Below are 16,219 nucleotides of genomic sequence, written 5' to 3'. Positions count from 1 at the left end.
TGTAGACATAAGCAGCAAACAGAATCGCTAATACTGTGTAAATCGTGGGCTTCCCAGGCGGCACTAGCGGTAAAGAACCCGCCTGCCAATACAGGAGACATGGAAATGTGGGTTTCCATCCGTGCGTTGGGAAGATCCCCTGGAGTAGGGCATGGCAATCTGCTCCAGTATTGCTGCCTGAAAATCCACGGACAGAGGAGCCTGGCGGGCTACAGTCCATGGGGTCGCAGAGAGTCAGACACGACTGAGCGACTGAGCATGCAGGCTCGCATGCGCTACAGTTAAGGGTGTCAGTGGCTTACCCGTGAAAGAATCCTTTAGGAGGCTTTTAATTAGAATAAGCGGTAGCCCCACAGTTATAAGACCTCTGTGGGAACTCTTGGGCTCCTACTGGAGTGAGGTTTTATTAAGTGGTTTGTGCAGATGCCATTCTTTCTGACACATTAATCAACTGGTGCCTTGAATTATGGAGTTAGGAGTCTAAATCACCTATCACACTTGTGAGATAAAACGAACGTAGCAGGATTTCCATTTTGCTTTATAAAAGTTGACTTTCCAGAGGTGCCACAATGAGGACATCACTGAAATCTTCTTTCCTGCCTAGATTCTTGTTAGACTTTCCCAAGAAGCAACATTGAGCAGTGCAAACATTATAACAGTGGTTCAATTATTTATTGCTTTGTAATCATGTACCTCAAAACTCGGTGATGAAAAACAGCTGCCACTTTATTATGCTCCTAGTTGGGTGGATCAGGAATTGAGACCAGGCACAGCTGGGGAAGGGTCACCTTGGCTTTACAAAGCTTCAGTTGGACTGACTTGAATACCCAGAGATGCCTGCGACAGCTCGATTGGGGGTTACTCCGGGGCCACGGTTCTAACGTACTTGGTGTCTGCTGGGGCTAGAATATCTATTTCACTCCTGTATTGGTGTCTAAGCTGGGAAGGTGAGAATGGCTTGGAACTGGCCAGCACTGTGCTCTCTCCATACCTCCTCCTTCCTTACAACATGATGATCTCGGGGTACCTACACTTGTTACAAGGTGGCTGCTTCCAAGAAGCTTAAGTGAGAACTAAGAGGCTAATCAGTCTACTCCCAGAACCGGGACAGCATCAGTTCATGCGTGGGAAGTCACTTCAGTTGTAACCAACTCTTTTCGACACGATGGACCATAGCCTGCCAGGCTCCTCTGTCCATGGGATTATCCCGGCAAGAATCCTGGAGTGTACTGCCATGCCCTCCTCCAATTCATCTCTGCTCTACTGGTCAAAGCAATCAGAGGTCCTAACCAGAGTTCAAGGGGTGAAGAGAAAGATTCTATGTCCAGACAGAGGAGTGATGGGGTCACATTATAAAACACACACGCCTGGGAAGCACTGTGGCAGCTCTCTTTGGAAAACACAATCTGCCATGAACAGAAATTCCAAAGTGACGGCCCTTAGGCTGGAATGCACCTCCCTGAGTGATGACTGTCTGAATGTCTGTTATATCCCAGTGGACAACCAGTGATTGATAAGCCTGGAGCAGAGCAAGTTTAGCAAAGCCCTCTCTCCTTGCAGGAATGGCAGGCAGTTGACAGCAGGCAGGGGGGAGAAGAGCTGATAAAGAATTTCATTCACAGTGCTCTTTCATTCTTTACAACATCCCACGTGATCTTGAGCTTCAGTATGGAGAAAACTGAGGCAAGGGTTCTCCCCAGGGAGTCTGAAGATTTCTTATTTGATAAGTTACCAAAAAAGTTCTTCCTGAACATTTTCAAGTAAATCGGTGCAACAGTGTCTCCTGAATGAAGTCACACTAGTTAATCTTGCAGGTTAACTAGTTCCTTTGGAGGCTGCAATGTATGCCAAGGAAACTTGGGTTCTGGAGTCATAAGTCTGATTCAAATCTTGGGTTTATCAACTATTCATTGTGTGACCTTGGCCAAATCAGTTAACATCATTTTTCTCCTTGGGAAAATTGGAATAATAATTGTTCCTACTCCTCGAGTTTTGTAAGAATGAGGCATTAATAGATGTTAAACAGTTTTTCTCGGAAAATAACCAGGAACTGTCTCCACCTCATGGGTCAAGATAAAGGTCTTGGAGGTTGAACCTAGGGAAGGAACAGTTCCTTGCCAAGAAACATTTGCATCTTCCTTCATGATGATGTACCCAAGTGCCTTGCTGAAGAGGACGTAAGCACAATGCAACTTTTCCAGGGTCACCGGCAGTGTGGGCACTGCAATCTTGGCAAGAAACCCTTCAATAATCCCTCTCATCACATAACTTTTTTTTTTTTTTTTAGGTCAGGCGTTTTCAAAGTGTGGCCCAGGACTACCACCAGCAGCAGTTAGCTGAGAATTTGTTAGAAAGAACAATCATTAGGTTCCACAGCAGACCTACTGAATCAGAAGTGGTGAGACCCACATCCAGGTACCTCTGTTTTGACAGAAGCTGCAGGCGACTCTTTGAACACTGAAGTTTGAGAAACGCTTCTCCAGGAAAATGTAACATGAAACCTTGGGGTCAATTAGGGTTCTAGATATACTGCTAGTCTTTCTCAATGAAAAAGAAGAAAACCGAAGTTTGTACAGAAAGAAGCTTAACGAAATGGGTTTTTTCTTTGTTTTGTTTTCGTTTTCTAAAAAAGGATAATCATTACCTTTCCTGGTGAATTTCATATTCTCTTCGTCAATGGAAGAAGACACTGGGTTTCTTCTACCTTAGGCCCATAGTACGGGATGGAGATACCGGAGAGTTCCACAAGGGTTTGGGAGGAGGGACTGATGACAATTTTTCGTGGTTGACTAAGTTTTTTAAAAAGCCACTTCCAAGGGCACATCAACCAGTCAGCGGAGGCACTTGTTCCAGCAGGAGGTGGGCGGTGGGGGCGGGGTGGAGCGTGGGGAGGAGCGACACGCGCAGCTCGGGGACTCGGGGCCTTCCGTGTGTCGCCGGGCGTCCCCGGACCCGCCACCTAAACGCACCCCGCGACCCGGCCATCCGCACCCCGCTGGACCACCTTCCTCCGCGGACTCTTGGGGATTCCTCCGGCCGGGTGCGGCCAGGCGGGTTCCCCAGCCTCGGCGCGAACTGCCCGCCCCCCCTTCCGCGTCTCCGCCCCTCGCCGGGGCCGCCGGGCGCCGAGGGAGGCAAGGGTGCCACGGCTGGAACATGAGCGGTGCCCGGAGGGTGGCCCGGAGCTGCAGGTAACGCGCGCCAGCCCCCGGCCCGAGAGGGCTCCGCACACGCGCCCCGTCCACGCGTGGCGACCACGCTGCGCCCACCGGCGGGCTTGCGCCCAAGCGGGTCCCGGGGCGTCCTGGTGTCGGGGCGCAGGGTGGCGGGGGCGCGGCCGGCTCCGGGCGGGCGGCACTAACGCTGCCCGCTTGTCCCGCAGCGCAGTTCGCGCGGCAGTTCCCGGGAGCGGCGGGCGGCGGCGGCGGCGGCTGTGAGTGGGGTCACGCGGCGGGCGCCGGATGCCTCCGAAGATGGAGAAGTTTCTGCAGATCGCGCCTCACTCTCTGGCCATCGTCCTGGGCCCGGCCGAGGGGCCGGCGGGGCAGAGGTCCGAGGCCGCCCGGCCCGCGTCCCCGGCCGGGCCCCGGCAGCTCGCCCGGCACCACATCGGCTACGAGATCTTCGCCGACTTCAAAGCGGAGAACATGCAGCACTTCTGGAACAAGAAGGTCACGGCCGCGGTGGCCGAGACGTTCTTCCTGGGCTGGATCGACGAGCAGGTTCTGCTGATCCAGGGCAAGGAGGAGCATCTGGAGGCGCTGCGCGAGGGCTGGTCGCGCCGGGCGCTGCGGCCGCCCTCGGGCTTCCACATCCGCTGCCTCGGTGAGTCCGGCCGCCGGGCGCCCCGTCCCGTCCAGCCGGGTCGCGAACCGTGCCGGCGCGCCGGGGACCTCTCCCCGCCCTGCCCGAGCTGGCGCGCAGGCCCGGCTCCCCCGGGTGCCCGCGCCTCTCTCCACCCCCGCGCCGCGCCGGGGGAGGGGCCGGCGGCCTGGGCGCGCGCGGGACGGGGGAGCCTCCTGGCCCCGAAACCCCGGGAGCAGTGCCTCTGCGCGCGCGGCGCTCCTGGCCGGCCGGCGGGAGCCTCCCTGGCGGCACCTGCGGGGCGGTGCCTGGGGCCGACCAGGTGGGCGGCGGCGCGGGAGGCTCGGCGGGTCCTCGGCCGCTGCGGGTCTGCCGGGTCTCCGCTTCTGCGCTCGGCTCCGGCCGCGGGCGCGCGTGCGGACGAGGGAGAAGTGGAGAGAGACGGCGCCCAGGTAGCTTCGGGCGGCAGCGGGCTCGGCCGCGGGAGACGCCGACGGGCGGTCCAGGTGCGCGGGCGCCCCCGGGCGCGTCCTGTCCCGGGGTGGGTTGACTTGTAAGCGCCTGTGTTTCTGTGCACGACTGAGCTGTGTAGATTTCGTTGCCGCCCGTACATCTTTCAAGTCATTTTGTGAGTTTGAAGGTAGGAAGAGACACGAGGAGGACCGGAGAAAAAAAGTCTGATCCTCAACAAAAGAGAAAGCAGTGTCCGGGAAGAGAGCCCGCAAGGTGCTGTTCGCTGCTGCATTTCCAGCGCGTCTCGATCTGCTGTTTGTTTCTTAAATTGCACTTTTTCTTAACCCAGTCTGCATCTCTTTTAGACTATACTGTTTATTTTTGTACTTTACACTCGGTGGCTCAAAACGGATATAGTAAAATAGTAATGTTTTGTGAAACGATTTCGGGAAAGAAAGCATTCTTTCTAGTCCCAAGGTTTAGAAATTCTTTTGTGACATTTGGGGAGGAGGTCAAAAGTTCAAACGCTAAAAGACTGTAAAGCCGCCTTTTTCGTTAGCCAGGGTTGCCACGCTACCTTCTGCTGAAGGCAGACCTTTTACCTGGTAACGTGCCTTCCTCTACCCGTATGGCAAATTTATAGCATTGTTTTTGTTTTGTTGTGTCAATTTTTGAACAGCAGAGATCTTTACAAAACTTTCTATAAATCGAGTAGACAAAAAACTAGTAAAGCTTGCCTCTTGTGTGTTTTACAACCTGTGTTGAAATTTCGAAAGGTGCCTTCACTTTCTTTTTTGACGTTAGCAAAAACCTTAATGGAGTCCCTGTAATTAAACTGCCTTAGTAAAGGGCCAAGATTAATGTCTCTCAGATTTCATCTGCTCTCCTACTGTAGAACTGCACAGCAAACTAGGAGGTAAGAATATATGTAGTCATTTTTAGGCACTGCAGAGATTGCATTTCAGTAGTTTTTAACCATGACTTCATACTTATTCTTTACTTTCTATTTTGGAAAATTTCAAACAATATGCAAAACCAGTACAGTGGTTCTCTCCCTCTTTGCCAGGATATTCCAAGACCTTGAGTAGATGCCTGCAACCCCAGATGAACTTATATCTAAATACTGTGTTTTTTCCTGTACCTTCATACCTATGATAAAATTTAATTTTAAAATTTCATGCAGTAAGAGAATATCTGAATTGCTAGCATCATTTCTGTTGTGCTTTGGGGCCATTGTTAAGTAAAAGTAATGGTTATATGGATTCAAGCACTGCAATACCACCGCTGTTATAATGATGCTGGCACGGTGCCTGCTAAGTGGCTAATGGGCAGGTAACCTATGCACCGAGGATTCGCTGGGCAAAGGGATGATTCACATCCCAGGATAGGGTGATATGGGGCAGTGAGTTCATGAAGCTACTCAGAATGGTGCCCAATGTAAAACGTTATGAATTGTTGGTTTCTGGAGTTTTCCATTTAATATTTTTGGATCTCAGTGGACTGCAGGTAACAAACTGCAGAAGCAAAACCTTGATAAGGGTGATGTTCTACTGTATAATCAAAAATGCTGTATTGAACTCCCATGAACCCATTATCCAGCTTCAAAACTCACCAGTACATGGCCAATCTCCTTCCATCTTTAAATCTCTCCCACTGTTGGAAATCCCAGCTATTATAGTAATAGCATTTGATTTGTAAATATTTCAGTTGTTCATATTATTTTTCATTTTAGCAGAATTGGTGAGCTTATTGGAGTTGGTGATTTGTCCTATCAAGCAAAGAGAACTGTTTTGGGCATTTTAAGGGTTCCAGATTGCTGTAGTTCATTGACTGTGGCCTGTTGTGTTGGTAGCTTGAACTGTCTTAAGCTGACTGTCAGCTGGCAGGTAGGGTAGCTGCATTGGCTCAGCCCTTACCTCACTAGCATGATGGCCAGCATGCAGAGCTCCTCCTGAAACCCACAGCAGACCAAGGAGCATGATGGTGTCTTCTGGGATGCAGGTGGTTAGCTTTTCTGAACTGCTTGGGGATTCAGTAACGATGGTAAAATATTGAATTGTGATGGTTCACCTCCTGTAAAACTTCTCTCAGGGAACCTCCGTGTCGGCTGCAAGGCTTCCTAATTTTTTGGTGGAAGATCTTTTATTGAGCTTTGAAACTCCAAAGTCCAGAAGCCCCTGATGACTGGCTCACAACCTTTTACTCTGAGGCACAGTATATGTGTGGACAGGTCCATGTGCTCAAAAATACAGGAAACAAAACCTCAGCCACGGAAGTGTACTCAGAGGGAACCTAGCTGTAAATCTGGAAAGAGGGAGTGCCATTTTCATAGGCACTCCGTCTAATTTATATGCAAAAGCAGGAGTTGATCATTATCTGTGAGACTTTGTTATTTGTAATGCATTTCTTGCAGGATAACTTTCAATGGATCCCTCAGACCAACTACCTATAATATCAGGTGCTTTTATGTGGTTTTGTGATTTTCCCTGATTATTCTGTGGGTATGAGACAGCCACAAAACCAGACAGAGATGAGTTCCGGAGGGCATCATATTTCCTCTTGTTGAACTTGAATTAAATTCATCAGTCACAAGTAGGTCTCTTAAATAACTGGTAGACAAATGCCAGTTTACATTTTATTCTACTTATGGTTAATAATTATTCACAAAATTTGGTGGTTTTCCAGGTAGTCTCTGAGAGCCCATCTCTAGATTGTGGTAATAAAATTGTTCTGTTAGATCCTCCCAGTGACGAAAGGGGAAGATTGCCTTTGCTCCATCTCAGAGTACCCTTCTTCTGGTCGGGGTGTGTGTGTGTGTGTGGTAGGGTGTGTGTGTGTGTGTGTGGTGGGGTGTGTGTGTGTGTGTGTGGTGGGGTGTGTGTGTGTGTATGTGTGTTGTGTTAACCCATGGAGAAGAGGTCTGCCCAGGCCCCCTTTTTTGGCTGTGCCCCAACGCCGGTGAGGCAAGCCTACACTTTCACCGCAGGATTGAAAACAATCTTGTCTTGCTTTGTAACTTGAAACATGCGTCTTGAAGTTGCCAGCAATTCCAGATTACTTTTGCCTGTAATTCCAAAAGTATGTGGTTCTAATCACACACTTTTCAGGTCGGGGTTCAGTGAGGAGGAGATGACTGTGGATTCAATAAGAAGCGAGGAATTAAGGAACTCAAAGGAAAAGTATTTTTGATTTGGGATATTCAAATCCACTGCTTAGAAATGACCTACTTTGGATATGGAGGGAATAAAAATTCAGACTTTTGATTTCCAGGGCCCTCCAAAGGGAGGTGTGGGCAGGAAACTCGCAATATTTTAAAATCGTGCTGTGTGCTTTGATTTAACACTCAATTGGATGCTGGATATGTTCACTGAATGCCTGCTAGTGCCCAGCTTTGTGTCCTTCTGGAGGTTGTGAAGACTGATGAAGTCTGGCATCTTTGTAGAGATGCTGACTCTGGAAGTGGGCATGTGTGGAGGCCTCTGAGCTCAGGGAGTGAGGGGCAGTTACTTTTTCCTGGTGGACTGGGAGAGGGGTTCCTGGAGAAGAGGCTTGCCCTGAGTCTGGTGCAGGGCTTCCTTCAGATCAGGCCAGCTCTCCCACCTGGGCAGGAGCATAAGCGGTCATGGGACAGAGATGTCTCAGACATGTTTGGGGGTTGGCTGACTGGGGAGTAGGGGGACAGCGGTGTGATCAGACAGCGGAAAGGGGGGCTTGGGCCAGAGGTGCCAGCTGAGGAACCCTGGTAGCTTCTGAGCAGGGAGAGGGAATGATGGGGTTTGATCTTTGGTATCCCGAGAATTCTGGGGTCAGGGGAGGGGACTGGGCACAGGTACACCAGCTGAAAGTCTATTGAAAGAGCGGAGGGGAGAGGTGGTGGGCGCTGTGTGAGGGCGTTTGTTTTCTCACGGTCCCTTCCCGCGGTCGAGGGTTACTGTGCTTTGGAAGATAGCACTGTAGCCTGGTTGAGTCTGGAGGGCCTTCCAGCCTCCCCGCAGCCCCAGAGGCCCTTGGAGGCCGCTCTGGGGAGCCCAGATGTCCCTTCCTCCTGGGGCTCCTGGGGTTCTCCACCTGTCAGCCTGATTCAGATCCAACCGTCTCCACTGATGCTCCTAACTTCAGATCTCAGGGACTGTGGCTCAGTGTCTCTGTCCCCTCCAGTGGCTCTTTATACTTAGATATTATATATTACATTTTACTTTATATATTGTTATTTTGAGTTGTGTCCAGTTTTTTGCGACCCCATGGACTGTAGCCCATCAGTCTCCTTTTTCCATGGGATTCTCCAGGCAAGAATACTGGAGTGGGTAGCCATTCTCTTCTCCAGGGGATTGTCCCGACCCGGGGATGGAACTTGAGTCTCCTGCAGTTCAGGCGATTCTTTATCATATTAGCCACCAGGGAAGCTCCATATAAATGTATACTTATATAATAAATAAATATATATAGGTATATATAATATTTATACATATTATATAAATGGAATTATATTATACTTTGTGTGTGTGCTTAGTTGCTTCAGTCGTGTCTGACTCTTTGCGATCCCATGGACTGTAGTCCACCAGGCTCCTCTGTCCATGGGATTCTTCAGGCAAAAATACTCGAGTGGGCTGTCATTTCCTTCTCCAAGGGATCATCTTGACCCAGGGACTGAACCTGTGTCTCTTGTGCCTCCTGCATTGGCAGGCTAGTTCTTTACCACTGTGCCACCTGAGAAGCCCATATTATACTTTATCCTTAGCTATTAACTTAGTTAGGACCAAACATACTTTTTAGGCTTTAAATAAGAACTTATATTTTAAATTATAAAATTTTTAGCTGTTGTATCCCTGAAATTCACATAATATTATACGTCAGCTATAGTTCAATAAAAAAAGAAAATTGTTTAGAACATAAGGGCATCAAGCATTTCTTCTATTCCAACATCTTTATTGGTTTTTTTCAAAGAGAGTTGCTCTCTTAAAGTGGCTTTTCTGAGTAGTAAATTTTTAAGACAATTGTTTTAAAAGGATATACTTCAAAAGAATTTGTATATATCCCAACCAAAAGTTGATTTATTTAAGTCAACTTAAAATTGAATAGTATGCCTAGGCTCATGACTGGGATTGCCAGATGAGTGTTATAAAGCTTTTGGAATTAGAGGTACCAAGTCATTCACAAGTGAAGAACCTCCTCCGATCTTCTAGGATTTGTCCTGGGAATTGAAGTGGAGACTAGGTCGGACATAGCCTCTGTACTTTTGCATTCTAAGGGGGCAACAGAAATTTTAAAAATTAAACAAGAAGAATTTCAAAGTGTTTTAAGGGCTTTAAAAATGAAGCAGGTGAGGACTTCCCTGGCAAGTCCAGTGGTTAAGACTCCAGGCTTCCCCTGCCAGCATTTCAGGTTTGATCCATGGTTGGGGAACTAACACCCCAGATGATGTTAAAAAAAAGCAGGTGATAGAAAGTGACAGGGAATCATGAGATGATAGCTGACGCGGAGAGTCGGACACGACTGAGCGACTGAACTGAACTGAAATGCTTTATTTTGGCTATTTAGGTGTCATTATTTTACCCATTCTACTGTTGAAAACACTGAGAGATAGAAGGACGAGTACTTCTCCAAGGACACCTAGTTAGGAAGAGAGAGAGTTGGGGTCTGGAACCAGGCAACGTAAGTTTTGCTTGTTTTTCTTTTTTTGGTTATACAGATAAGATTCAAGTTCAGGTTGCCGGCCCCCAGTACACACAATCTCCTAGCACTTTAGGGTTCCAGGTGGCCCAGAGGCCACGGGTTTGCTTGGAGGTGGCTGAGACCACACAAGGGGAAAGGGAAACCAGCACTGGTCAAGGATGCTGCGAGAGACCGCCACGATCGAGTTTCCTTTAAGCCAAACAGGTCGGTCCATTGCTTTGTGTGGTTAATAATCTTTCTGCGGGGCTCACTCACAGGAGGGAAGATTCTTCATTTTCTGCCCCAGAGCCACATTCCCTGCCAGAGCTTTGACTGACAGCCCAATAATACCTCTTGTTTTGCGTAGCACTTGACTGATGGATGAGCTGGCGGCCAGTGGTGGAGGAGCAGATGAAAATCAGCTTGAATGCCAGAGGAACAGAAAGGAAAGCCCGTGAGGCTGATGCTTGTTGAGCCAGCCAGAGAATGGAAGGTGTGACCGGAGATGAGGTCAGAGGGGCTGGCTGACGCCAGGTCATGTGGGCCTCTTGGTTTTTTATTCTGCGGTGACAAGGTTTTGAGCATCCAGTATATTTAGGGCACTGGCTTGGGGTCTGTAGAATATCCAGAAAAGGGTCAGACAGGGGCCCCTCTCTTAGACAAGTTTACCTCCCATATTAAAATCTCACTGTTAGGTCTAGACAGTGAACAATGATGTATTTCAACATTTATTAATTTCTAGCTAGTCATAAAGATATTTTTATGAATTACCTCACTCTGGCTCAAAGAAATTTTCAGTAAAGGTGTGACAGTTTCATCATAATGAAGTATTTAGAATGAACTTCAAAGACTCAAGGCCTTGTGATAACTGTTGTAATTTACATTACACTGACGTGGGAGGATACAGCTGTGGATATTCTGATATGAGTCTCTTTCGACAGAGAAGCGTAATCTTGGACACTGTCAGGGGTCAGAATTAGAGGTATTTCTTTAAAATATTTGATAAATGATTTGGGTCAAGAGGTACAGGGAATTTATCAGAGCCTTTGGGGTGTAAGTCTCCCAGGGAGGCAGACCCACCTACCTGTGAGAGTTTGCAGGATGATGGTAGACATCCCGTGGCATGGCCCCCCGGGCTTGAGATATTCATTTGATATTAATGCAATGAAAGCAGACCTCCCTGCTATTGATGTGACTCTTACGGCTCAACACACACAGTAAAATTCTTCCTCTTCCTCAATTTCTTGGGAAGGCCCTATACTGGAATTTTCTATAATGAGAGCCCATCTGTGGATGTAAAATGACATGTCTCTGAAACAAGGATGTCACCTCCTGCTTCCCAATACCAAACACGTGGGGGAGCCTTTAAAGTCCCCTGGTCTGCATGGATGCCGGCTGTTTAACAGTAAGTCCAAAATAACCTCCTTCTCACAAAGCCACGGGTGCCTGGAGGTCCCAGAAGGCTTACCAGTGTCTCTTAGCTGTGGACCCAGTCTGGCAGGATTGCACCTTCTGACCACCTGCGATTGCTGTGGCCTCTGTCTTCACGGTGAGGCCTCTGGTGCTCAGAGGATGCGCTGGGACGCTGGGACTGCATCCCCTGTTAGCATCTCCTTCCATCCCTGTCACCCTTCCCTTGACTCTGTGTCAGACGCCCTCCTCCCCATTTCTTCTACTCTCTCTCCTGGTTTGGGCAACCTTTCCTTTTATATCTTGCAATAACAGGTGATGTCTTCTCTGCCTTTCTACTTCTAGGGCCACATGCCCCCCACCACAGCCCCGTGCCCGAGTTTTTTAGAACCTGAAGTTCTCCTTATGTGTCATTTCCAGGACACCAGAGCTCATCACCTGCTCTTCTAAAGAACATTATCTTTGGCGATTCCAGGCTCCTCATTTCCCCTGGAAGTGACCTTCATGAGTCAAGATAGTTTTCTGACACTTTCATGCTGAAAAAGAGGGGAAGAACTTCTATATGTTTAATGTCTCCAAGGGGACACAATCCCAGATGTGATTTTCAAAACAAAATTTTATTTATTTTTCAGTTCAGTTCAGTTGCTCAGTCGTGTCCGACTCTTTGCAACCCCATGAATCACAGCACGTCAGGCCTCCCTGTCCATCACCAACTCCCGGAGTTCACTCAAGCTCATGTCCATCGAGTGGGTGCGGCTTTCACCCCTTGAGACTGTTTTCTGCTCTTGGGCAGGTCCTCTCTGCATTTTTTTCCTGCCCATCTCACCAAGGCTAGGGGGAGCATTACAGGATCTAATCTGTGTTGCTGCAGTAGAGGGTTTTTTCTCTGCTGTGTGGAAACATCTGTCCAGTCTGGCTAGTTTGTGTAGCTTCTTTGTTTTTTCTTTTTTCATATTAGCTATTTTGTCTCTGCTTCTGGACAAAAATTCAGATACTTTCTGGACTCCTCCAGAGGAAGCAAAAGGCTGACACAGTCCAGTGAACACTGCTGTCCTTCTGGAAAGAAATTCCAACTCTTTATCTCATCGATTATAATCGTGCTTATGCTGTGTGTGTGTGTGGGTGTGTGTGTGGGTGTGTGTGGGTGTGTGTGTTTATGCACGCGCACGCTCAGTCGTGTCTGACTCTGCAACTCCATGGGCTGTAGCCCACCAGGCCCTTCTGTCCATGGGATTTCTCAGGCAAGAACGCTGGCATGGGTTAGCATTTCCTCCTCCAGGGGAGCTTCCCCACCCAGGGATCGAAATCTCATACTGTTGTTACCGTTCACCCAGATCCTCAAACCGCCTTCCTCCAGGATCTTCTCTTGGCCTCTCGGTTCTGATGGCTGGTCCTTTCCCCCTTGTCATTCTGTTTGGGTCTTGATAACATCAGCCTGGGGAGATTTGGAAAGGCTGCTGACTTTACAGTCAATATACAATCGCAGGATACATAGATGATCCTTTTGTTGTTGTCATTATGGGGGACAACTTTGTGACCAGCATACCTTGTCCAGGTTGGTCACTTTCCTTTTATCAGAGTCCAGTTATCAGTTTGTAAAAAAAAGGCTTTAGGTTAGTAGACTGAAGTACTAATAGAGAAAAATGAAAGCGGTACTTTAGCGCCCGTGTCCCTGAGCGTGCCAGATGATGGTGGTTACTCTAGCATGCTTTTTCTACTCTTTCCTGTATCTTGAACATTTCCTCTTTTATCAGCACTAAAAAAGGACCATTCTAGAGGACGGTCTTTATACTTTTTGCTCCTTCGTTGTATTAAATGTTTACTGCCTCTACTTCAGAGTTGGAGAAGGGGTGAGTAGGGTAGGGAAGAGGAAAAAGAAGACTGAACGTCTGTTAATGTTCACTGGGGGTCAGGCATTGTTCTCAGCACTTTAATAGTCTCATGTAACCCTTACTGAGGTTGTGCTAACCTTATCTCCATTCTATAGAAGAGGAAAGAGATTCAGAGAATATTTATACGCACACGTTTAACATAAGTCCTTTCTCATCCTTTTCACCTTGAAATTTGTTTCCAGAATTAATACTGGAGTATCTTTGCTTTGTGCTTGGTATATCGATTGCCACATTTTTCTTTTTCATCTTTTGTATGCTTTTATTTTAGTGTGTGTTTTATAAGCAGAATATCGAGTTAAACTTTAAACCCAATATGAAATTTGTCTTTTTAGAAATACTGAACCACTAACTGTATTGTAATAACATATGTTTGCTCTTGCTTGAAACTTTTGTATGTCACATGGAAGGCCCTACAATGTCAGGTTTTGTTTTTTTTTTTCACACAAATCATTTATGATGAAATGAAGTAGTGCACTCTTTTTACAAATGAATTAAATACCTTCTTTGGTGCTTTGCTCTCGACCTTGTAACTGAAGCAGTAGCTATAACCAGCAACCTAGTTATTCTGTAGCTTAGGTGAATCCCCAAATCTCTACCATCGACCTTAAGGAAGTGAAGCCAAGAGGGAGGTAACCATAGCTGCTCCCATAGCCCCTCCTCAGGGATGGAGCCAGTATAGACCTGAGTTAGTAAAACAGTCACTTCCTGGCTTAGAAACCCTCTTTGGACAGTGTTGATTTGGACCAGAGGTTGTGGAGGCTGCCCCTGCAGGACCAAGGCTCAGAGGACTGGGAGGATACTTGGGCAGGGCGCCGGTTAGCATTTGGTCCTGTCCAAACTGGCCATGAGACATTGGGTCCTCACCCAATGGTCCTTGATACTTGGTCTTGTCCAAAATCATCTGTCATGGACCAGGTATGCTCACGAAAGTTTTGAGCAGGACCAAATGTCCTGCAAGGGTGGCCTCCATTTATTTTAAGGAGGCTACATCAGTGTCATTTGGAAACTGGACTATTTTCTTTTGTTTAGCTTCTTTTTTAAAAATACTTATCAGTTTATACTGTGCAAAGAGTCTTAGATCCAGGATCAAAAGCAAAAGGGTGAGGGGTGTTGGATGTTACTGAGTTAAACTGGCTCGCAAGATAGACAGCAGGCTCAGGTAATTGTAGAGAGAGATTTTGAGGTGATACAAGAAAGAGTAGAAGCTTCTTGTAGCAGAGGCACGTCTTCAGTTGGAGGAGGTCTATGAAGACAGAATTAAATGGCGACTGCTGATGGAGATAATGCAGTGACACGTGACTCATGACTGTGGGGAAAAGGTTTACTTTGATGAACTTTCCCCTCTTCTTTAAAAAATGAACACGTTGCATATCTCTTTGACACTGTGAAAGAAACAAGGCTCAGAAAGCTCCAAAGTTTCTTTCCTTTAAAAAAAATTAAGTATAGTTGATTTACAGTGTTACGTGTTTTCTTGGAATAGTTTTTCTCCTGTTTTCAAGTACATGACCACTCCTCATAATGTGGCTAATAGTAAGAAAGCATGGATTCCATAAAATCCAGCATTATCTAGCTATATTTGTGGTGAAAATGTAAAAGCAAATTTAACCAGCAAATTTACATGCAATTTGAATAAGTGGGATTTTAAATTTCTATGTACTCAAACAGATGATTAGTTGATAAAGTTTTATTGTGCATAATGGCTTTTTAATGAGCCTAAATATTTGAATGACTTTAGATTTAATAAGTATTAAAGTGCCGTGCTTCCCTGGTGCCTCAGAGGTTAACGCGTCTGCTTCCAATGCGGGAGACCCGGGTTCGATCCCTGGGTCGGGAAGATCCCCTGGAGAAGGAATGGAGCATCCCATGGATGGAGAAACCTGGTAGGCTACAATCCACAGGGTCGCAAAGAGTCAGACACGACTGAGCGACTGAACAGAACAGAACAAAAGTGCCGTGCTGAATTAAGTATTACATTTTTTTTAAATGACTTTTTTCTCTCCTCTCCTATTAAAAATTCTGGACATTTATTAGCAGAAGAGGGAAAGATTGGTTAAATGTTAACAGAACATATGCTGAAGTTATTTCTGAAGAGCAGTTTGCTGTGAGTTGGTGAGTTCACATCAGTTCAATGACTGTCAGACGGACTGTAAGAATGTAAATCTGGAGTGGCTGAATCCAAGGGTCAAGTGTACGATCTATTCAACAAACGCTTTTAATTTCGAGGGGAGGGATTTAGAGTATGCACGATTGTGCAAAGAGAAGGAATGTGAGTAATTTTCTCTGAGCCCTGACCCTGTGTACGCACAAGTTCTGAGGACTCAGGCATGCGGACTTGAATGAGTGAATGTAGTCCTTTGTAATACTGCCAGCGTATTTCATTTTCCAAGTAGGTAGGACATTGTGTCGACTTTGTCCTCATGCCAGAACCATTATCCAGGCTTTTCAATTAAGATATTGCCTTCTCAAGTCACAAAAGTTGAAAATGACCACCATTTATATGCTCACCTGTTTTAAAATAACTGGCATTTATGTTCTACTTGCTTGGATTAGCAGTTCACTTTGAATGTGTCTTTTCCATTAGTTTGTCATTTCTTTGAGGATGGAGACTATAAACTTCAGTTTACGTGTCCTGCTTCAGCTCTCTGTGTGATGTGGATTTATAAGTGTAGCGTGAGTGTACTTAGAAGTATAGTTAATGCTAACTGGCTGCTGGTAGTAATTTCTAAACTCCCTTTTGTGAAAATAATTAGACAAGGAGATCATTAAACTGGGGTAGCGCTAGTGTCTTTGATAGCTTATGAAAGCAAATTGAATCCAGAGTCAACTAGATTTTTCTTGAATCTGAGAAAACGAAACTGAAGAACAATTACTAACAGCTGAATAAAGTTTCTTATGTATGTAAGCCAAACATTTAAGATACAGCCAAATAAATAATTACTTTGCTTCCCTTCTTCTCTATGAACACCTCTGCTGTAGCCCCCCACACTGGGAAGCCCTCTAACCACTTT

General features: G+C 46.7%; 1 protein-coding gene across 2 annotated transcripts in view; it reads left to right on the top strand.

Annotated features, from left to right (window-relative positions):
• Positions 1 to 2,960: 2,960 nt before the first annotated feature.
• STOX2 (storkhead box 2) overlaps positions 2,961 to 16,219 on the top strand; it is a 193,281-nt gene continuing 180,022 nt past the window's right edge. Inside the window, exons 1-2 of one of the 2 annotated variants that reach the window (XM_055416386.2) lie at positions 2,961 to 3,191; positions 3,383 to 3,825. In XM_055416386.2, the coding sequence (XP_055272361.2) occupies positions 3,462 to 3,825 (364 nt within the window). In that variant the 5' untranslated portion in view covers positions 2,961 to 3,191; positions 3,383 to 3,461. The remainder of the gene's footprint in view (positions 3,192 to 3,382; positions 3,826 to 16,219) is intronic. The other variant, XM_055416385.2, reaches the window with a different exon arrangement.

Source organism: Moschus berezovskii, chromosome 26 (genome assembly GCF_049115385.1).
Source record: "Moschus berezovskii isolate FMDL1 chromosome 26, NW_MosBer_1.0, whole genome shotgun sequence".
Taxonomy (NCBI): domain Eukaryota; kingdom Metazoa; phylum Chordata; class Mammalia; order Artiodactyla; family Moschidae; genus Moschus; species Moschus berezovskii.
The sequence above is the reverse complement of the archived record's forward strand: the minus strand, read 5'-3'. Positions and strand labels throughout refer to the sequence as shown.